Below are 20,382 nucleotides of genomic sequence, written 5' to 3' on the forward strand. Positions count from 1 at the left end.
ACTTCAAACTTCCAGTTTATAGGAAGTTCAGGGGTCAAAGGAATATGTTAAGAGACCAAATGGGGTGCAATCAGCAAAATGAAGAAGTCAGGAAACTTTACAAGTTGCATGGAGAAAAACCAAAATGGGGTAAGAAAACAAATCAACTGCAAAAATATCATTTATAAAACTTTATTTCTTTTTGTCACATCATGCAGCTTGTGGGACCTTAGAAACCTGACCAGAGATTGAACCTGTGTCCTTGGCAAAGTGTGGAATCCAACCCTAACAATGATACTGTGGTTATATTTTTAAAAACTGTCCTTATCTTTCAGGAATACACACTGAAACATTTATAGATGAAATATCTCAGATATGCTTCAAAATAATCCAGTGGGTCATGGCAGGGGGTAAGGGTGGGAGATGAGTGGCAGTATAGATGAAACAAGTTTGACCATAAGCTGACAGTTGTTGAAGGTGGGTAGTGATTATATGGGAGCTAAGTGTACCAGCCCATTCTGCATATGTTTGAAAGGTCAAACAGAATGAAAGTGGAAAATAATTCTACTAGGAAATACTTATTCTAAGATGAATATAATCAATTACTATCTACCAAACCACTTCAAAATCCTGCTGAGAGTAGTCAGTACAGCAACACATTGCAAACTATTAATCAAGTAGAACATGCCCGGTTATTACAGGTGCCTCATTCCTTAAAGCAATGGAGGATACACGGTGACAACCAACTCACCCAGCTATAAATTCATAGGCTCTTTGTCACATATATAGCCTGGCCAAATTCCATTTTAAATCTCTAAAGGGAAGAAGGTGGAAGGAACATAGTGTAAAAGACCCACGACAGATGATTCTGTTTTTTATCTGAAAAGAATAGCTTTTCCAGAATCCCTGTAAGAGACTTCTATTTACACATCATTAACCAGAACTAGGCCAAATGGATCCTGATAAGCCCAAATTGAGTGGGAAAATAAAGCTTTTAGAGCTCAACACATTTCTATTCCCCTGAAAACTGGGCTCTTGTAAGAGTAGAGCATGAATATTGAGTTGGTGACTAACCATGTATGCTACCAAACCCATTTAACCTGAGGTCTTCAAAATTTCAGATTTTTTAAATTTCAAAGATGGCCATACCTCATCTTTGGGTTTTGAATAAAACTGAGAAGACAGGCAGGTTCAGATTACCTACTTTATTAGTGGTTAAGACAGATTAAAGAACATAACTTGGGTTGGAAGATAAAATTAATGCTTTTCTTCCCCCGAGGCACACTTAGAACAAGCTTATGGGAATAAAGAGCACTCTTACTTAGTACATGGATCACAAATAGAAGAGGAAGTCATAGGGTAGAGGACCTCTTAGAAGATGCCTCTAAGGAATGTCAACAGAACAGTCTTCCTTGGGGAGGTAAAACAAAATGGCCAAGCCTCTTCTACCCTCAGTATCTGATGAAAGTGTTTGTTGCTCAGTCCTGTCTGACATTTTATGATCCAATGGCTCCTCTGTCCATGGGATTTCCCAGTCAAGAATACTGGAGTGGATTGCCATTTCCTTCTCCAGGGGATCTTCCAGACCCAGGGATCAAACTCCTGCACTACAAGTGGATTCTTTACTATTTGAGCCACCAGGGAATCCCAATGGCCAATATTTTATGGACTCAAGCAGGAACATGGAGAGAGGAAGAGATACCCTACCCCTATATGAGAGATAATCTTTAGGTTTTCATTTTCACAGCTACTTCTTGAGAGTTACCATTTTATGAGAACACTGAATAAAGCTTGGCAGCCTATTATAAAAATGATTAGGAAATTTAAGCACATCATTTCTTATTGAAAGATAAATCTGAAGTAAACCACAGAATAAGATCATGGTTTAAATAAACCTGCTTCTCACTGAAGCACAGTATGATCTAAGCAGAGTATTTGGTTTTTCTAAGTTGGGTGCCAACAAGAACATCTACACATGGACTGTATCAATGTTAGCCAAAAGAAGTATAAATATACAGAGAAGATACACTCCAAAAGGGAAGACTACAGCTTAATGAATAGGAGAAAGTGGATTAGAGGTGAAGCTGACTAGCAGTAAGGAGTAAATACAAAAGTGAGAAGGAGATGATTAAGAGAGATGTAAAGCCCTGCTCTCATGATTTTATGTGTCAAATTGACTGGGTTATATGTGCATGGGTATTTGCCACAACATTACTTCTGGGTGTGTCCGTGAAGATGTTTCGGATGAGATTAACATTTGAGTTGGTGGACTGAGTAAGGCGGATTGTCCTGTCCAGTTTGGGTGGGCACCGTCAAATCTGTTGAGGGCCTGAACAGAAAAAAGAGAAAGACAAGAGTTTGCTCTGTGAACTGGACTGATTGATATGAACTGATCTTCCGCCCTCAGACTGGAACTTCCAACCATCAGTTCCTCAGTTCTCGGGACTTCCACCGTTGATTCTTAGGCTTCGGGCTCAGATGGGAACTTTCTTGCGTCTCCGGCTTGCAGAAGGCTGATCATTTCTGGTTTTCTCAGTCTTTATAATTGTGTGAGCCAATTCATTATAACACATCTCTTTGTATATGTAAATATCTTTTAGTGGTTCTGTTTCTTTAGGGAACACTAATATAGTTTCCCAAGAAAGATGACTGCTTTCCTTTCACCTACAAATGCATTAAGATTCACATCAGCCAAATCCCTCAGGTGATGTTTGCTATTTCCAGCAAGGAAAAACAAAAAGCAATTCTCATAAGCTTTATTTGTGTACAGTTAAGGGGGAAATACCCAATAAAAACAAATGTGAGACCCCGGCTCAAATCTTAAAACTGCAGAATGAAATACACATTCAGATCGTGCAAGCTGTAGATCAATCTGTGATGCAGAGGCTCTTACTGGGCAAAAGCAGCAGCCGAGGGAACATTAACCTGCCCATGGGTCAAGACACAAAACCGAGGCCCCCATTGTGGAATTTCTTGTCACTTGCCTTTGTATATTTTATTTTGGCTTCTTTGATGTTGTTTAGTCACCAAGTTGTGTCTGACTCTTTTGCAATCCCATGGACTGTACGTAGCCCTTCAGGCTCCTCTGTCCGTGGAATTTCCCAGTCAAGAATGCTGAAGTAGGTTGCTATTTCCTTCTCCAGGGATCGAACCTGGGTCTCCTGCACTGCAGGCAGATTCTATACTGTCTGAGCCACCAGGGAAGCCCTTTGTAAACTAAATCTCATATTATATACTAACCTTACTCAAAATATAGGAAATACACAGAACTTTTAAACTTTTACTTAGGGGAAAGACTGATTCAGATAAATGGAACACTACCATGGTCCTGCACAGAAAATTTTAAAAAATGCAAAATTTCTCTTCCTTCTCAAAAGTACACCTCTTATTTTGCAAATCCACAAGAATTTTCACATTAAATAAAGACCAATATTAGACATATTCTTTTGTTGTTTTAATTGGCATGTTTCTAGAAATGTCTGTTGTTGGTTGAAGATAGAAAATTCTTCCTCAACATGATAAGCAAAGTCCATTTTCGGTTTTCAGGAATGACTATTGTGTTATTAAATGTTATTTTGATATTATGGAAGACCATGTTAATTTTGACTACTAAACACATTATTACATTTCAAAATACTAAACCATCTTTGCTTAACCAGTCTGCTGCTGCTAAGTCACTTCAGTTGTGTCCGACTCTGTGTGACCCCATAGACGGCAGCCCACCAGGCTCCACCATCCATGAGATTCTCCAGGCAAGAACACCGGAGTGGGTTGCCATTTCCTTCTCTAATGCATGAAAGTGAAAAGTGAAAGTGAAGTCGCTCAGTCGTGTCCGACTCTTCGTGACCCCTTGGACTACAGCCTACCAGGCTCCTCCGTCCATGGGATTTTCCAGGCTAGTTGTAGTAAAACACAACATGCTGTGAAATACAATTGCTCTATTAGCTCACTTACAGTTTTCTACTTAAACTCATAAATTTCTTTTAACAACCCCCCAATTTCACAAAATCTTAAGCTTTAAAAGATATCAAATTGGGAATTCCCCAGCAGTCCAGTGGTCAGCGCTCTGCGCTCTCACTGTTGACGGCTTGGGTTTGATCCTTGGTTGGGGAATTAAGAACTCACAAACCAAGTAGTGCAGCCAAAAGGAAAAAAACCCACCCCAAAACATAAAAACAGAAGGCAATCCTTTTTGTAATACCACATGCCTGGTGAAGCCTGCCCTTGAACACCAAAGGGAACAGGACAACAAGGAAAGTTCTGCTGCCCAACTGGCCAGCTTCACTTCAAACCCAATTACTTCAAACTTCTGGAGATGAGGGTGATGCCTATTGGTTATCCAGTAGGAAGAAACCATCTGTTGTCCCCTGGGGAGCCCAGCCAACCAGAAACTGTAGTTACCCAACCAATGAGAGGCCTCTTCCTGCAAAAGACTCCGCTTATTACTGCCCATCCCAAGGCCTCCCTGCCTCCTTCCCCCATGCCCTGTAAGAGCAAGCCCCGCTTCCTGGTTCTCTGGATTTGCCTATGGTCTGCCATAGTTTGCACTGCCAAATTGCAATTCTTCTGGCTATTCTCAAAGTCACTTGTGCTGATAAAATAACTATTATTAAAGTTGACAAATTCAATATAGTACCCATTAGGTTTAGCCTTACATTTAAACTGTTTTCCCAGACTAGTTTCACACTATAATCTTTGAAACATTAAAAGTCACAAAATAAGACACAGTTTTAAAGGATTTCTCAGGCAGTCCAGTGGTTAGGACTCCATACTTCCACTGCAGAGGGCACAGTTTTGACTCCCTGGTAGGGAAACTAAGACCCTGCATGTCATGTGGCTCAGCTAAAAAAAATTAAAAAATAAAAAGGCACAGTTAAAGCATTTTTTGTTATTGGCATTTGACTTAAAATGAGCTTCCACAGTTTTTAAAACAGACAAAATAATACAAAGTATTATCAGAGTATTCACAATTTGCAATTGTGTATATGTTTTCCTTTCAGCCTGTTATACCATGAGGTCAGGAGTCATCTTATGTTTATTCACACTTGTGCTTTACTGTTTGTCCCCTTCAAATCTCCCCACCTTGATGAACACTGGGTCCCTTTGCCTTCTGCTTGCATTCAATTAATAAGAACAAAAACAGAGGATGGAAAAGAATGAGATACACACATATACACATGCCACACACAAATGCTGTTGCTATCTCAATTTACCTAACTTCCCAGAAGGCCTAAATCTCCTTGTTTGGTAACAGTCTTTGCAGAATATCTCTTTCTTGTTAAACAAACCCACATACATGATTAAATGAAAATACAGAATCTAGTTCATGCCAATCCTCGGTCAGGTTTTCATCTTAGTATATAAACAAACATCAGTAAACTAGCTTGAACCCTCCTGCCAATGCAAAAGACATGGGTTTGATCCCTGTGTCGGAAAGATTCCCTAGAGAAGGAAATGGCAACCCAGTCCAGTATTCTTGCTGGGAAATCCCATGGACAGAGAAGCCTGGTGGGCTACAGTCCATGGGGCTGGCACAGGAGTCACATACAACTTAGCGACTAAAACATTTTTCTCTAAATCTAATGTATTAAAACAATTCAATAAATCCTTGTTAATGATCGGAAAGAATCCAGTTTTGCTGGCAAATAAGCCAGCCGCCTTTTTTTCATTCTTAAAGAACTACTTGTAAAAGTATTTGGTACAGGAGCCAATGATAGGTACATTACACATTTACAAGTTTCAACACTGCTCATAACAGATAATCTAGTGAACACTGTTTACAGTTTCAACACAGAGAATGTAAAACAGAGACTTCCCTGGTAGTCCAGTGGTTAAGACTCTATGCTTCAAATGCAATGGACATGGGTTTGATCCCTGGTTGGGGACCTAGGATCCCACACATTGTCTGGCATCCCCCCAAAAAAACCCCATTAACAATTACGACAAAATCAACGACTCCTGAATTAGAAGATGAGCATCACCTTTTACTAAGAAACTACGTCTCCATGGACCAAAACTCAGAAAAAGGAGAATCAATTTTAGACCTCATTCCACAGGACCTCAGTTTCTGAAGTATCAAAAGACTTATTTTACTTGTAGGAAGGTTCCACGGAATGGAATCAAGGTAAAACAATAAAACACACCAGTGCATGTGAAATAAAAAGGTATATATTCTATATATATTCATAAAAGAAATATTTTAGTTCAAAAAATTAAAAGCCTAATCTAAGATTGGAATTACTGTGGGACTACCTACTAGTAATGCTTCGCTCTTATTGTGTTGATATCAAGTATACACATGAAGTTTAAAAACTTAATGATATAGTCAACAGACAAATGTGTTACATTTATGTTTATTAAAAACTGCTACAAACAAACAAAGCCTGTACAAAAATCTTGAACATCCACCCCTGTGAAACAGTAAGCTCCAGCAACATTATCGCTTAGGACTTCACATTCCTGCCTTAGCCTCAGTCTTCCTCTGTCACGTATCCGTCGTCCTCCCCCACCTGCCATAAACAAAACCAAGATAAAAAATATCCCATAATTCTTATCACTCAGAAAACGTTAATCGCGAAAGACATCATCACTTAGGACTCCCTCTTTCTCTGCCTTGACCACGTCCTCTTCCTTGGCTGCCATAAATGAAACTTGTACCAAAAAATATCCCGTAATACTTACTACTTTGAAATAGTCGTCTTGAGAGACATTATCGCCTAGGACCCCCTCTTCCTCTGCCTCGCCCTCGGCCACGTCCTCTTCCTCGGCCTCGGCCTCTTCCTGCAACTGAGGGAAGAGAAAAACAAAGTAAGGTAAATTCTCTTCTGTGCTGATGTGACCTGGCCACCACCAACAGCACCTACAGTAAAGAAAACTTTAACTCGGCTTCTCTCAAACGTAACCTCAGAGTCACCTCTTCCGATACTTTATCACACAGAACCGAGAACTGCCGGCCTAATCCCTTAATATTTGTTTCATTTGACTTTATTTATTGAGAAATTCATCAAGATTTAAAATATTTTTTCTTTGTATGCCTCAAATTCACCATAAAATGAAACACAGATGATCTGAACTGCAAGATGAAAGAGATTTCATCCTAACGGAAGAGAACGCAAACACTATGCGCCGCATTGTTACTGAAGAGAATCCAAGGAAGTTAATTCATGTCAAGAAAGTTTAAGATACACTGCGTCAAATAACAACCTCATGATTTTTCCGAATCTTAAGTCATCCGACCCAATCATAACCTAGTACTTTAATCCAATAACAATATCCCTGTTACCTGGTCATCTTAGCTCTGAACTTCCTATTTTCAGGTATCTATGAATATTTTTAAAACCCTGACATTTCTACTCATCGTTCCGAGTCTTACCATTCAAAGCAAGAGAGTAAATCTAGCACTTCTCTTGAAACAAGGCAGATTAACCACACTTATCTCTAATTCGCTCTGTGGTACTATTCACGATAGAAAAGAAAGAAAAATGGCAAATATCCATGGAGGGAGAGCACAGAAAAAACACAGTAGTTTGAAAGTTTCAACAAATTTCTAAGTCAGAAAACAGACTGAGAACAACAAACATTTAGTAAAGGAAGGATAACCTCAAAAAGACCTACGACCTTGGAAGCCAGGGGTAAGATGAGGCAGGAGGCTGAAAACACGGGGGGAAAGGCTGACAACCCTTATGTAGAGCAGTAGATTGGCTAGTCCTCTTCCCATCCTGCAAAGCTAATGCATATTTCCTGACAGGTAGGTAGGAAAGAAAAGATAAAATTAACCTAAAGACTTTGAAGCAGAAAGGGTTTGGATTTGAAAACAGTTGCAAAGTGGATGGCAGCAAAAGTCACAGAGCCAAAAGGAAGAAAAGAGGGATCAAGTCAGTGTTTTTCGAGCTATGTGGTACAACCTGAACTTTTTTTTTTTAACTGAAAGAGAACAGGACAGAAAACTTAAGGGCATCTGCATGTATTAAGATTAAACTGTTGTTTCTTTTTTTTTTTTTTTCCAGGCTTTGATATGTTTTATTGGAGCAAAAATTCAACAAAAGGTGGCTTTTATTTACAGAGTTTAATGTGTGTGGCGACTGCCCGATCCACTTGGACTCAAGTGAAGATAACCATTAAGCCTGCTTAGATATTTTCTTGTTTTCAATTTGCATACAAAAAAGTTTGCTTCACATTCATAAAAACCCCAATATTATAAATGAACAAATCCTCCCTCTGCTGCTGCTGCTGCTGCTAAGTCGCTTCAGTCGTGTCCGACTCTGTGCGACCCCATAGACGGCAGCCCACCAGGCTCCGCCGTCCCTGGGATTCTCCAGGCAAGAATACTGGAGTGGGTTGCCAGTTCCTTCTCCATAAACTGTTCTTTCTGAAACTTTGAATGAATAGGTCACGATTCAAAAAGTGTATTTCTCAGTGTGGGTGGGAGGAAAAGTCTCAAAAATCATTGTGGTAAGTTCAGTATCAGCCCCTTTCTCCTGTCCTGCTCCTATGATGCTGGTTGCCAGACATGTCTCCCATGTGACTAGAATCTTTTTCTGAGAAAACCAGCTCCAGAAAAGATTTCCAGATCCTAAAATTTTGGGTCGCCTCAGTGGAGAAGCAAATTTACTTTGAATCCACCAGCTAAGGAGTCCAGCCTCCCTTCCCAGAAGTTCTCTTTGCAGGGTTCTTCTTAAACAATGGATGGCCAAAGTGCAAGATACTACAGTAAAGCCTTCAACATAAAGAGCATATTAAGGGATTAAATAAAAACAGAAACCAGAGAAAACAACACCAAGTTCAGAATAAAAGACAGAAAAGTAAGAGAAAAGACTCAGAAAGAGTCAGTCAGAAAACTCAATTATTAAGAATTCAAGGAAGAAAGAACAGAATAAGCAGAACAGAAGAAATTTATCAAAGGTACACAAGTAAATCTCTTAGCTCTAAAACACAAGAACATCCATACTGAAAGGGTCCGCCAAGTACCCAGAACAATGAAATGGACACAAGGCTAAGTCATTAAGAAATTTCAGAATAGCAGGAATAAAGGGTTCATCCTCAAATGTTCCAAAGTATGCAGGGAATGGGGGACCAGGCCATGCACAAAGGACCAGCACATAAGAACAAACACTGGTCTTTTGAATAGCAATACCAGCAACCGTGAGAAACATTAGGTGTACTCACGGTGAGTATAGGCAATTAAAAGCAACCAACCAAGCTGTTTGCAGATATAAACATATTTTGAATAGTGGATTAGGGTATAAATATACCATACACAAAAGTGTTTATAATCCTTCAAACTTACCAGCTTCCCTTTTCTTAGACTTCACCTTTGGTTCCACATCCACGAGTAGTGTATCCAGCGGTAAGCTGTCTGGCAGAATAAAATACCGGATGTTATTTCCTCGAATACTCAGTGTTTCCAGCTGTACAGGTTCTCTGTTCTTCAGGGTCATTTTCACTGCTTTAAGATGTGTGTTCATACTGACATCTACACCTGGAGGGAAAAAAAAGAGGGCAATTATTAGCATAAAAAGGAAGGCAATCAATTTATTTATCAGGCCACAGTGGTACTATATCATATTTATGAGCTCTATGTTCCAGGAATGGTACGCTAAGGCATTTTAGTTTAATCCTCAATGTCCCTATTGTAGATGGTATGATTATCCCTACTGTGAGGACTAAAATATATAGCCAGGATATAAGAAACATAACAGTGGTTGTCAGTGGGGGGAGAGAATTGGATTTTTACTAGATTTTGCTCCCCCAATTTACTAAATTTTTATTAAGTGCCTACTATCTATGAGGCAAATGTTGCATTGTACTACTTTTGTCTTCCATCATTGTATTTTGAATTCCTAAAAAGCAGGAAGAACACTCAGCCTCCTCCACAACATGTAACACAAAGCTCAGAAGTGAAAGTGAAAGTCACTGAGTCCTGTCTGACTCTGAAACCCCATGGACTATCCAGTTCATGGAATTCTCCAGGCCAGAATACTAGAGTAGGTAGTCTTTCCCTTCTCCGGGGGATCTTCCCAACCCAGGGATCAAACCCAGGTTTCCCGCATTGCAGGTGGATTCTTTACCAGCTGAGCCACAAGGGAAGCCCAAGAATACTGGAGCAGGTAGCCTATCCCTTCTCCAGCAGATCTTCCTGACCCAGGAATCGAACCAGGGTTTCCCACATTGCAGGCAGATTCTTTATTAACTGAGCTAGAGCAGACTAAATCATTGTTTAAAATCACAGAATTTTAACAGCGAAATTATACTTCCTTAGATACAATCAGCCTATATCAAAACCTCATACTACATGGATTTCCTTTCACAGCAATTGGTGTTGCAAAGTTCTAGTAAACTCACAGAAATCACCAGTTATGTAAATATTTCAGAGAGTGGAATGGGGCCATCTGCTAAAATAGCAGGCAGCGTAACATCTACTATTAGTGAAGAATCATAGTGGCTTTAACTATAAAACTACATATCAAACATCTTACATCACTAAAGCAAAGAGACATCTAAGGAAAAAAGACAAAGAAAATACTCAAAAATGTTATCCTTAGGTAAAATTATGGTTCCTCATCACACCCTCCCCATTTCCCATGTATGTTTTACCCAAGATAATCAGATATGGAAACCCTATCCTTTATCTTCAAAGACTTTACCATTGAACAGGGGACACAAAATTCTAATAAAAGTAATATGTGTTTTGGAAGATGTAACACTCCAGGGGGCACATACAAGCAAAAGTGGAAAAGGCATAAATCAAGAAAACAGTGGTTACACATAGGATAACCTGAATCCAGTCTGGTCTTAGCACAAGAGCTTAAGGGGAGGCATATGTAAGAAGGTGCATGTAATACTCCAGACAAAAGGAATGAGATTTGTACTATATAAAACATTATTAACCAAAGAATTCTGGCCTGCAGGTCAAAGAGACAGAGGGAAAAAAAGTGTTACAAACTCAGTCCAACCTCCATACCTGTGATTGTTCCATGGACCTGTGTTCCATTCTTTAATTCAATGGTTACAGTTTCGTGACTCAATTTCATCAAAAATCTATAAAGACATTAAGAATAAGCAGTAAGTTTTTACTTTTACTACTCCAAAAACATGTTCACAAAGTCAAAGGGAAATTTCTAGATGTAGAAAATGTGCTCTGCACCATTCCCGTTGACCGTGTGCATTCTAATTTCCCTAGTTGTAGAGAAAGGTGCCTCAATAACGTTTACTGAATAGTCATCCATTCCTCACTTTATCTATTCTGTTCTCCAACATATTGTGAAACATTGCAGAGGAAGCTGAAGAGTTCACAAATTCACAACCACATCTAGGAAAGTGAACAATAATCCTACAATATGATCTAATATGCAACTCACATTCAAAATTTCTGGTCTATAGTATAGTATGTACTCTGTATACCCTACCACAGCATCAATCACAACTGTAGGATTCCAACAGCTGGAGGATTCCCTATGTCCCCACAGCTAGAGTCTATTGGAGGGGTGGGATCAGGAGCTTTACATCTAATCCTGGATTGTAACAAGCACTAAGAGTTGGCTAAAATGTTTCCATGATTAAAGGGAAGTCAGCTTTAAAAATGCAACTTTTTAAGTGGTATAGCCATCAAAAAAAGGGGAAACTACTTGATCTTGTATAAAAGCAAGTTTCAAACCTGCTCTCATATAAAGAAAAACCCATGTGCTAAATCCCTTCCCTTTCCATATTTACTGTCAAGGAAAAAAGGTCTCTCTTAATGAACTGAATCCAAATACATTTTATCTAGTCTAAAGATATTTCTTTGATAAATAATATGTGCCATTCTATATTACCTGGTACTCCCTGTGCTTGGTAATGAGTATTAAAAGTGAGCAAGACTAAGACCCCAAGTAGTTGAAACTCTAGGAGGAAGAAGAGACACATAAAATAATTTTTTAAAGTAACTACATAAATTTAAAGAACAATGGAGATATGCACAGGTTTATCATGAATATAATGTAGCATGAGTAGGAAGGAATCAGATCTTAGTGGACTTCTAGTAAGAAGTCTGAAAGGTTGGTAATGTATGCAACAAGAGGCATAAAAGCAAAGATATAGTAAGAAACAGCACAATGTACACAGAAATTATAGGCATTACTGCTGGAATATTAAGTCCAAGAAAATGAGTAGAGAAGTTTCCTTTCAGAGAATGCCCAAGCTCTGTTAAAGAGTTCTCCTACGAGAACAACTGAAGGGTTTTCATCAATGGAGTGAAGCATCACATTAGATGACAAAGTAGGTATCTTCTAGAGAGCAATATAGAGATTAAAGTTTACACAACTGAGAAACAGAAACAATAAACAAACCAATGAAACAGAATAGAGACCAGAAGTTCATTATCCAGATAGGGGTGTGGATTTTACAGGTGTTTACACTTTTCAAAATTGGGAAATGCATGCTAAATTTCACTGTATGAGACATTTACCTTTTAAGAAGTGAGATTTAAAAAACTGAGTGGGGAAAAAAGGAAGTCTGAATAGCTTAGTGGTGTGACAGGAGTGGCAGGGAAGGTTTATGGAAGGCAGGAGAAATAAACACTACCATCCAAGCCAGGAACCAAACAAATTAAAATTATTTCCCGGTAAATCCTTCACTATCTGAATTCCTTCTGCTTACTGAAATTCAGATACTCAGATAATACTTAAATATTCAGGTAAAATGGGATCCTTCAGTATACCACTGAAATGGCATCCAAACCCACAGTATTAAATTCAAAAATCAAAGAAAACAGAATAGTGAAAGATATTTATTAGGTACTTAAATCTGCCAAAACCTGGCAATTTATCAGATTATTAGGATCATCAAGAGGAATAAGTCATGGATGACTCCCAGGTTTTTGATCAGGGTGACAGTAAAATAATAATAGTGTCACCAACTGAGATACTGAAAGAAAAAGACAACCAAATCTGCAAACCACTTAGACAAATGACCATTTTTCCGGGTGCAAAATACATTCCTCAGGTATTAGAAATTTTGTTTCAATAGTCTAAGACACGGAATAGGATTCAGTACATCTGTTAAAATTTATAGGAATATTATGTCACAACACGGACTATCTTTAAATGAGACAAACTGATCTCAAAGAGTATTACATAAAACATAACTACAGATTCAGGTTGGTAACTATTGACCACACACCAGTTATATCTCTAAAACTGGAAGGAAAGCAATGTACAAAAAGTTGACCTTAAATGCACTCTCTAAAATGCCACCCTGAATATAACAATGAGAATTTTATATGTTATTTCAAATGTACTAGAAACTACCTACTTGTCTGCCTTCACCACAAAACATAAAACTCCAACAAGGCAGGGACCCTGCCTTGAAAAAAAATAAAAATAAAATAATCCGTTATGAACGTAACAGTGTAACAGGTGGCCAAAAACTAGTCGACACTGACAAGCCTTGACTGAACAGACAGGATACTAGCTAAGTTAGTTTATAACTGCCTTTTAAGACATAAACTTAGTTATCAGAAACCTCTGCTTCTATGTTCCACCTCTCAGTCTCAAGCAAAACCACCAAACCCAATCTATTTGCAGGGAATACAGACTGAATTACTTCAATCAATAAGCACGTCTTCAGTATGCAAAACTAACCAGCCAAATTTAAACACAGATACAAACCAGAAGAAATCTCGAGTATCTGTGTAATTAGTCAAAAAATACCGCAAAGAGATTCTGTCCCATGCTGGGAGATTCTTCCTAAATTAAAAGCTTATTCTACAGGGAAATAAATGCAGACTGTATAACGTAAAGTCTAGGGAGTAACAACAAGAGGGGAAAAAACACACTAAGAAAACAACTTACGAAATCAAAGAAGTCCATCCCTGACTTGAAACATTTCGGAATTGCGTTTCATTATTTCTTGATAAACCTCTGCAGCTTCTAAGTACTCTTTTGCCGGCTCTGCATGCTGAGACGAGGCAGAAAAGTAACCCTGACGAGAGCACAAGTTCGACGCCAGTCTACCGACTTTCATCGAGCGTTAAGAGCTTGGGAGCCTGGCGCTGCACCTCTAAGGCCTCTATGACTCTATGTGGGAACACCCGGTCCGGCCTTCATTTCCACCTCTTGGAAGACAGGCAGGACCCCGGCACGAGCCAGTCTGCAGCCCAGGCCCGAGCGGGAGCGGCAGGCGCCGGAGGTCGTTGGCAGGCCGCGCGCGCACGCGGCTTTCGCGCCTCCTGCATCTGGAGCAGCCCGGCCTCCCGCTCCGGGCCCAGATCGGCGCCTCGCAGCTCCCACCCCGCTCGGTCACCTCCTCACCTCACGAGCTTCATCCTAGCGGCGCCGTCACCCTTTCGGCCCAATAGTACACGAAATCCGACCACCGAGAGCCGAGGTTGGGAGTATGAATGGCCGGAAACACTTACTCTCTGGGCTCCGACGTAGAGACCGCGCCGAGCGCAGGGACGCACGGCGGAAACGCCGCGCCCGCGCTTGGGCTACTTTCCCTTCCGGCTGCGCGAAGCGCCACTGCGGCCCCTGGCGGTCGGAGGTGTGCCTTGCACCTGCTGAGGGTGTTTAGGGCGGGTTTAGGAGGAGACTTTTGTGTATGAGATTTGAGATTACATCCCCTTAACTGGCATGGCCGGAGAAGGCAATGACAACCCACTCCAGTTCTCTTGCCTGGAAAATCCCATGGATGGAGGAGCCTGGGAGGCTGCAGTCCATGCGGTCGCGAAGAGTCGGACACGACTGAGCGACTTCGCTTTCACTTTCATGCATTGGATAAGGAAATGGCAACGCACCCCAGTGTTCTTGCCTGGAGAATCCCAGGGACGGGGGAGCCCGGTGGGCTGCCGTTTATGGAGTCGCACAGAGTCGGACACGACTGAAGCGCCTTAGCAGCAGCGGCAGCAGCAACAGGCATGGCAGGGCTCCATGTATTATGCAACACCAGATTTACTTGTTAATGAAAGTTAGTTCTGGGAGAAGTCCAGAGGATTATGCTAATTCTGCTCCAACAGCAGGAACCTCAACATTACTTTATGTGCCTGAAGAAAATGACACAATTTAACTGATTATTTTTACTTTAAATTATGGTCACAAACCTCAAAAGATGCCCAAAGATCTAGAGATCGTGTTACGCTTCTCTAGTGGATACTTTCTCCTTTAGTCCAGGTGATCTCCAAAACTAGGGCTTTAATTTGTATCTCCAACTTGGACTTCATCCCTGGTCATCAGAATCCTTAAATATTGTGAGGCACTGCTCATCAAACATCAATGTCATCTGGAGGAAATGTTAGAATGAAATTCTGATTCTGTTGGCATGGGGTCTGAAATTCTGAACTTGAGTAGCAAGACTGTAATGGACTTATGTGTGCTACCTTCTCAACATCTATCCCCCTGTCTCCCCAACATCTCCTAACAATCTCCTGGCGATCCAATGTGGACCAAATGGCAATCATTTTTGTTTTTATTTTCTAGCTTGAAAATTTTTAAGAACTTTTACTCTCTCATAGTATAAAACCGTCAAAAGTCCTGAAATAAAGTCAGCAAGAATGGAGCAACAAAGAAAAAGCCTTTATTTGCTCCTAGCTGGAGAGTCAGTCTGAAAATGAGACTCCTCTGTCTTCTTGAGTTAGCTGAGGTTTTGTATATTACAAGTATTTAGATTGGTCTTGAGAAAGAAAAGAATAAGGAAATGCGAATGCAACCAGTGGGGCAATACAACTGTTCCATTATTAATTTTTAGAGGCAGATGTCTTAAGGATAAGGGCTTCCCTGGTGGCTCAGTGGTAAAGAATTCATCTGCCAATGCAGGAGGCTCCAGTTCCCTCCCTGGGTCGGGAGGATTCCCTGGAGAAGGAAATGGCAACCCACACCAGTATTCTTGCCTGGGAAAGTCCACGAACAGCAGAGCCTGGCAGGCTACAGTGTTTTGGTTGCAAAAGAGTCAGATATGACTTAGCAACTAAATATTAGCAGCATGCAATCGCCCACCAAATTCACTTATGCAAATCTTCACCAGCACTAATTATCACCAATCTTTTTATGGACAATTTGATAGGGGGAAAATTAGACTGGCAGGCTACAGTCCATGGGGTTGCAAAACAGGTGGACACAACTTAGCAATTAAACAATAACAATAAATTCCTTATATATCAAAAATAAATACACATGATTTTATACAGTGTAACGTTTGTAAGGATGCCATGTTCCTAACTGTGGCCAGTACAAATACAGTGAATAGAGAACTCAGAAGCAGAGGCTCTGGAACTTTCCTGGTGGTCCAGTGGTTAAGACTCCATGCTCCCAATGCAAGGGTCAGGGAACTAGACCTCCCATGCAGTAGCAAAAAGATCCCACATGCTGCAACTAAGACCCAGTGTGGCCAAATAAATACCTTTTTTTAAAAAACAAAGGCCTATTTTGGGGGGAATGGAAGCTTGTAAACATGGTTTGTGTAGGTGTGTATGCCAGAATTTGAGTTGTTACAGATAAAGCGGTTTACATACAAAAAAAATTCCACCAATTGTCTTGACAATCTAAAGGTGAAGGTAAACATGTTAATAAGTCAGATATTTTATCAGTAGTAGATAACCAGCTTTAATCAGGTTGGCAGTCTACTCCCTGGCATTAGGCATTAGGGGCACAGACCCTCTGATTAGTGGAAAACCCATGCCTAATTTACAGTTGCCCATCCAAATCCCAGGACCTACAACCTCCCAAAAATCAATTGATGATGACTGTTTACTCTAGCATTTACTACTAAAAAAAAAAAACCATATAAATGGGTGTGTTTAAACTTGTGTTGATCAAGGGACAAATGAATGTGTCAAGGGCTGGGGATGTTGGGGTGAGGGGCAGCAGACAGGTTTTTGCCAATTATCACAAGATATGGTGATGTGGCCAATGGCTTCACCCACCAAGACCTCTCATTTTGGTTTTTAAACCATAGCATCTCTCCAGACTAAACTGACAGGCAGCTCTATAAAGTTTTATGGAAGATGATGAAAAAAAACATTAGGCTTCACCAACTTAAGAGGGTATTTTGGGGTGGACTTGGCTTCAAAAAAGGAGGGCAGTAAGAACCATAGGGAGAATCCACTTATGATCACCTCTTCAGATTCTCAAAGGCAGGAGGACTCATTTACTCATCCTCACAGTCCTACAAATAAGCAAAGAATAGCACAGAGGGCGTGTTCAAAAGCAGTGTAGAATCAAGAATCCTAGGATCCTGGATTCAATCTTTGGAGGGTTCTAAGAGCCAAAGCTTTGTCTCAACACACGCCGTGACTACATTTGGTGGAACTTCCTACAATTTCTTGTCGACTCTTGTGCTCTGATGCCCAAGGAGGAAAGTGTGCAAGGAGACGCTGAAGCCCTGCATTTTGGGGAGACGCTGGAGTGCAATGCCGAGAAGGACTGAGAACGGATCAATCGCCTCCCCTTTTTTGTACATTGGCCCGTGTGGAAGATGAGAGGTATCTGAACTGGAAGTCGCAGAGAGCAGTACCTGCAACCAACAGAATAACCGCTGGCGACGGATCTTCAAGACAAACCTCCACCGCTGGGGGCGTGGGTGGCTTTATTCCGAGACGACCGGGGGGGGGGGGGCGGAAAGAAGGGAAGCGGCCGCCGCTCCGGGAACAAGGCGCCCACCCGTGGGGGCGCGCACGCGAGGCCTCCCACCGCGCCTGCGCTGCGGCCGGACGCGGGCTCGCCTCTCCCCGACGCCCCGCCGTCCCAGCCCGGGTGAAAAACGGTGTGACACGCAACGAGCGTGGCGGCCATCTTCAGCCTCTGGGCACGTCAACGGAGCGGGTTCGGGCAGAAGAGCGTTGCGCAAGCGCGCCCAAGACGGTCCCAGGTAACTCCCATCTGACGGGCGAGGCGTCGCCGTAGTCGCCGGAAGTTTGGCGTTTCTGCGCCGCGGGAGAGGAGGCGGCGGCGGCAGCAGCTGAGTGTCTCCCGATACCCGGATGTGAGGCGATCTGCTGGCTTGCTTCGGACCTCCGGCCGGGAGCGAGCAAGGTAGGCGAGCGTCCCGCCCGCCCCGCCGCCTCTGTCGTCCTCGTCTCCCTGTGGCCAGCCCCTCCGGAGAGCCGGACGCCTCTCCCCTTTCCCGTTCCACCCTCTGGGTCGCGTCGCCTCGCACGCCTTTCCTCCTCCTGAGGTCCCGGCTCCGGGCGCCCCCGGGAGGGAGTGGGCGGTTCCGGTTCACGGTCGCCTGAGGCGGACAACCAACCTGCGCGGCTCGGCTGCCCGGCCGCCGCATCACCTGCCGCGGCCCGCTGGGCGGTCGGAGGTATTGAGGGACCATGGCCAGGGACTCGCCTGGGCTTCCGGAGCCCGTGGCAGCGTGCAGCCATTGCGGCGGCCGGGGCGGTGTCGGCCCGCAGGTAGCCGGGCCTCGTCCCCGTCTTCTCCCCCGAAGCCGCTGCTCCAGCCCGGGCGGAGCTGCGGTCCTGCGGCTTGCTCCGCTGCCCGCCTCCCACCTGCTGACCCGGCGTGAACCCCGAGGCCTCTGCAGTCTGCGGGCTGGGATGTGGGGATCCCGGCTTCACGATCCTTAGCCTGGGAGGGGAGCGATGACCCGGGTCCAAGGTCAGAGAGGGATTCTGGTTGGACCCGAGGATCTGGGCACAGGCCGGGCTGCTCTGGAGTAGAAATTGGGTTTGTTGAGGGCCATCGCTAAGTTTGTAGAGATAGATGCGAGCAGAAGGGAGTTGGGTCCTCGATTTTGATCCCTGTTCATAAGATTATTTTACATCGGGGGTTTGTTTTCCTCGGGCAGAATGGGAGAGACAGCCAGTCCAAAAACTGGAAAACACTCCCTCTCCCGCACCCTCAAGCTTCCCCTCCCCCATCCCCAAATGTTTTGTTATTGAAAACCCACCTCCTACCGTAGGGTTTCTCTGGTGGCTCAGATGCTAAAGAATCTGCCTGCAGTGCAGGAGACCCAGGTTCGATACCCGGGTTGTGAAGATCCCCTGGAGAAGGGAATGGCTACCCACTCCAGTATTCTTGCCTGTAGAATCCCATGGACAGAGGAGCCTGGTGGGCTACAGCCCATGGGGTCACAGAGTCGGACACGACTGAGTGAGTAACACACGCACATTATTTTCCAGGAGAGGGGGCGGGGGGGAGGAAGGAGTAAGCCTTAAGGTTTGAGAAGTACTGTGAACCTTGTTTTCGGGTACGCTTTGGATGGCTGAAAAGGGATTCTTTCAGCAGAAAGTAATTGCAGCACAAAGTATTTAGAGAGTATTATCAAATGCCGTTTCAGTAAATAGCCTTTGCAGAAACCAACAAAAGAATGCTTAGTAGAACAGTACGATATGGGCGTGCTTTGTTTTCTTCCCACCTCAACATTTTATTAAAAGCTGGGTGAAGCACGAGTTCAATTTAAAACATTTTGAATGCCGTGAATTATGCTATATTCAGCGACTTCTGATCAGGTCTTTAGTATCTTCTGTACGGCCGGCCCAAGCGGCAGTGGAAGTGTTTTTAATTTGAAAAAATTAAAAAACCCCATGGACAGAGGAGCCTGGCGGGCCACATCCATGGCGTTGCAAAGAGTTGGACACGACTGAGCGACTAATACCACTAAAAAATCTCACCGTGGAATTAGATATGAGAGTACGATGATAAGTGCTTAATTTGGAAGCTGCAAATTCAGGCCTAGAGCATGTGCGGAAGTGAGAAAGCTAACACAAGACACTTCCCCTTTTTAGGCAGAATGCGGTATATGCCCTTAGGTCAGATTTGTGACTTTGGAAGTACCCGTCTTAGAAGAAAACTTGTCCTACTTTATGCACATCTGCCCATCTTACTGTTTCTTGGGTAAAGAAAATTCGTTGATTAGTATTATGATTTTGTAGTGAAAAAGTAATTGTTTTAACATCAGCTCCAAGCAAGATTTTGTGTTAGCCCTTTAAATCAATACATTATGCTTCCAGAAGAACTGGGAAAAGGCCCTAATTAATGAATGTCATTAACCCCTTTTGCTGCGTGGCCCTTTTTAGCTTGGTCATTCATTACAGCACAAAGCTGACTGTAATTATTCTAATAATGAAGGAGACTGGCATTACACAATGGATTTTTTTTAATAGTTAAATGTTTCTCATGAGTTTTGTTACCTGATTTATATTACACTTTGAGTAATTTGAATAACCTCAACTGAAGGTGATCAGAAGTTGAGACAGTAGTTAGAAACTAACTCCAGTGAGATTTTAACCATACGTAATTTGCTTAAGGACTCTTTTACACCCCTCTCTCCAAGCCCAGACTTTAATGATTTTCTGTGCATCCTTTTTTCATGGCACAATAAAAGTTCTTTGGCTCGCTTTCTGCCTAAGTTCTGTATATCAACTGCTGTGGTTACTTTTGACAAATAACATCATTCTGTTGACCACCCCGTCTTTTTTTTGAGAGA

General features: G+C 42.3%; 3 protein-coding genes across 22 annotated transcripts in view; 2 read left to right on the forward strand and 1 right to left on the reverse strand.

Moving 5' to 3' along the window:
* Positions 1 to 8,382, forward strand: part of ABHD3 (abhydrolase domain containing 3, phospholipase) — a 65,804-nt gene extending 57,422 nt beyond the window's left edge. For all 3 annotated transcript variants that reach the window (XR_014074881.1, XR_014074882.1, XM_081562763.1), the window contains one exon: positions 7,986 to 8,382. The gene's annotated coding sequence lies outside the window, so the exon portion shown is untranslated. The remainder of the gene's footprint in view (positions 1 to 7,985) is intronic.
* On the reverse strand, positions 158 to 17,753 carry SNRPD1 (small nuclear ribonucleoprotein D1 polypeptide). 6 transcript variants are annotated; one of them, XM_081562769.1, is made up of 6 exons: positions 14,265 to 14,397; positions 13,806 to 13,935; positions 10,940 to 11,016; positions 9,266 to 9,457; positions 6,661 to 6,765; positions 6,317 to 6,488 (listed from the first exon to the last, which is right to left on the reverse strand). In XM_081562769.1, the coding sequence occupies exons 3-5, from the start codon at positions 11,007 to 11,009 to the stop codon at positions 6,689 to 6,691; spliced, it is 339 nt and encodes a 112-aa protein (XP_081418895.1). In that variant the 5' UTR covers positions 11,010 to 11,016; positions 13,806 to 13,935; positions 14,265 to 14,397; the 3' UTR covers positions 6,317 to 6,488; positions 6,661 to 6,688. The 6 variants fall into 6 exon arrangements, with proteins under 6 accessions (XP_081418896.1, XP_081418892.1, XP_081418895.1 ...); XM_081562770.1 differs by lacking the exons at positions 6,317 to 6,488; positions 13,806 to 13,935; positions 14,265 to 14,397 and adding exons at positions 158 to 2,308; positions 17,461 to 17,753; XM_081562766.1 differs by lacking the exons at positions 6,317 to 6,488; positions 13,806 to 13,935 and adding an exon at positions 158 to 2,308.
* A 118-nt stretch (positions 17,754 to 17,871) lies between these two features.
* Positions 17,872 to 20,382, forward strand: part of ESCO1 (establishment of sister chromatid cohesion N-acetyltransferase 1) — a 43,451-nt gene continuing 40,940 nt past the window's right edge. For all 13 annotated transcript variants that reach the window (XR_014074880.1, XR_014074879.1, XR_014074874.1 and 10 more), the window contains exon 1: positions 17,872 to 17,978. The gene's annotated coding sequence lies outside the window, so the exon portion shown is untranslated. The remainder of the gene's footprint in view (positions 17,979 to 20,382) is intronic.

This window comes from Giraffa tippelskirchi, chromosome 14 (genome assembly GCF_054371585.1).
Source record: "Giraffa tippelskirchi isolate mGirTip1 chromosome 14, T2T-mGirTip1v1.2.pri, whole genome shotgun sequence".
Classification (NCBI taxonomy): Eukaryota; Metazoa; Chordata; class Mammalia; order Artiodactyla; family Giraffidae; genus Giraffa; species Giraffa tippelskirchi.